Source organism: Buceros rhinoceros, unplaced genomic scaffold, assembly GCF_000710305.1.
Source record: "Buceros rhinoceros silvestris isolate BGI_N320 unplaced genomic scaffold, ASM71030v1 scaffold33274, whole genome shotgun sequence".
Lineage (NCBI taxonomy): Eukaryota > Metazoa > Chordata > Aves > Bucerotiformes > Bucerotidae > Buceros > Buceros rhinoceros.
In genome coordinates this window covers 2,287-4,256 of record NW_010408133.1, presented here as the reverse complement: position 1 = coordinate 4,256, position 1,970 = coordinate 2,287, and the positions used below count along the sequence as shown (strand labels likewise).

At 56.3% G+C, this 1,970-nt stretch overlaps 1 protein-coding gene across 1 annotated transcript in view; it reads right to left on the bottom strand.

Annotated features, from left to right (window-relative positions):
* Positions 1-1,840: 1,840 nt before the first annotated feature.
* Positions 1,841-1,970, bottom strand: part of BAG4 (BCL2-associated athanogene 4) — a 2,361-nt gene continuing 2,231 nt past the window's right edge. The window contains exon 4 of the mRNA XM_010134777.1: positions 1,841-1,969. Within this exon, the coding sequence (XP_010133079.1) occupies positions 1,841-1,969 (129 nt within the window). The remainder of the gene's footprint in view (position 1,970) is intronic.

Below are 1,970 nucleotides of genomic sequence, written 5' to 3'. Positions count from 1 at the left end.
CAGTGAAAGATTTCAGGACACCAGGGGAAGCATTTAACAAGACTCAACCACAAGATAAAAAACAAGAGGGGCAGAGACACCACAGTGCTGCTGCTTCATCCCTCTGGGTCTAGAGAGCCGCCGGCAGCAAGGCTGGTGGTGTGGAAACAGCCCTGTCATGAGTATTTCCATGAAAAGGAGCAAACCCAAAGCACGGATTCTTTCCTGGGGACGCTGCTGCCAGTGCTGCCTGCACCAGAGGAAGAGGTGGCACTGCCTGGGGCTGGGCTGTAGACGTGCAGGACAGCGACGGGGCATCGCTCTGTTCGCTGCCATCTGCCTTATCTCCAGCAAAGCCATGATCCCCGGATTTCACGCTGTGACCAGAGCACAGCTCGGCTGGTCTGACCGCTCTCTGCCTGTCCAGAGGATGAAATAAAGTAGCTGCTAAGCGTTTCCCCATCCCAGAACACGCAGCTCTCTCCTGGCTCACCCAGACACACCGTTTTTGCAGGCCATGTGTGATCACAGACACATCCAGCCAGCTGCAAAGGTCAGTCCCATGCTCGCAGCCCCATCTGGGAACATGTAGGATCTGCTGGGTGCCTCCAGGACCCTGGCTGGATGTCAGGTCAGGGCACTCCCAGCCTCAGGCATGCCAAGAGCCCTTCCAGACCCCGTCCAAAACACAGCCGCTGGCCCTAGAACCACGACTGAAGGCTCCTGGAGCATCTGCATCGCTCAGGAGGTGATGGGGGCCCCAGCACCGCCCAAACCAGCATCCTCAGAAGTAACTCCCCACGTTCATCCCTCACCTCAGCAACAGAGACAGCCTGGCTGGTGTTTTGGTCTGAGTTACCCAACCTTACCCACAATTACTTTTTAAAGAAGAGGCTTTGAGACATCGTAATTACAAAATAACATTTAAAAGTTGTCGGGTTTATTATCTCGTCGCACACAGTAATGATTGACTGAACGTGTCACAAGCGAAGGTTAACAGTAGGCTGGGCTGTTCCTGCCCCTGTACTGCAGAGTGCGGCCGCTGCAGCGGAGCACAGAGCCCGCAGAGTGCGGAGGACGTTACAGCTAACGAGTGAGGTTTTACCCCTCGCCAGGCACGCTGCGGCTGCCCTGCCCTGACATCGTTCCTCTGCTCGCACCTCCCCTCCTCAGTGGCAGAGCTGAGACTTCCAGCTGCATCCCCATATCCGAGGGGACACCACAGACTGGCTCTTTGCGACAGAGAAGGAACAGCATGGTGTGACACCTGCTCGATCGATGGGCTGCCAGCGTGGTCCCTGTCTGCAGCACCTCGGTGTCACTCCTGGAGTGCGCTAAAGCCGAGCCAACCCCCAGGAGATCAGTGAGCTGGGATGGCGAGGAAGCTGAAGCTGAACATAAAGGCAGTGACTGACGAGTCTCGGTTTGGGGCCCTGTGTCGCAGCGCTGTCACAACATCTGAGGGGTGTTCTGGCTGCTCAGAGAAGCCAGAGGCACCCACAGATGGAGGAACTTTGTACAGTGGTTTTCTTCCAGCTGATGAAGAGGCTGTGGACCCCACGGAGGCCCCTGCAGCGTAAGTTCCTCCGGTGGTTCTGCGTTTCCAAAGCCTGCACCAAACAAACGGTTCCGTCCGCTGCTTCAGCCCTCTCCTCAGCTGCCCACGGCCACGGTGTCTGTGGTGGCTGGGCTCCTGGGCAGGGCTTTTCGGTGGGGTGGGGTGGTGTTGTGGTGTGTTTTTAACTCGGGGCTTATTGCTATTCCATTGTCAATAGTGCGTAGCAGAAAGAGCAGAGGTTTAACAGAACTGAAACTCTTTGGAACCTCAACGACAAGGCTGTGTGTTGTGGCTGATGAGCTTTCACAGCCCCTTTCTTTCCAGTTTTTCCAGTATGGCCTGGATTCTGTGGACAGACTCTTTCCTGGCCTGCCGAACATTGTCCTGGCCACCAGTCTCGATGGAGTCCAGCTCCAGCAGCAGCTTGGTCAGC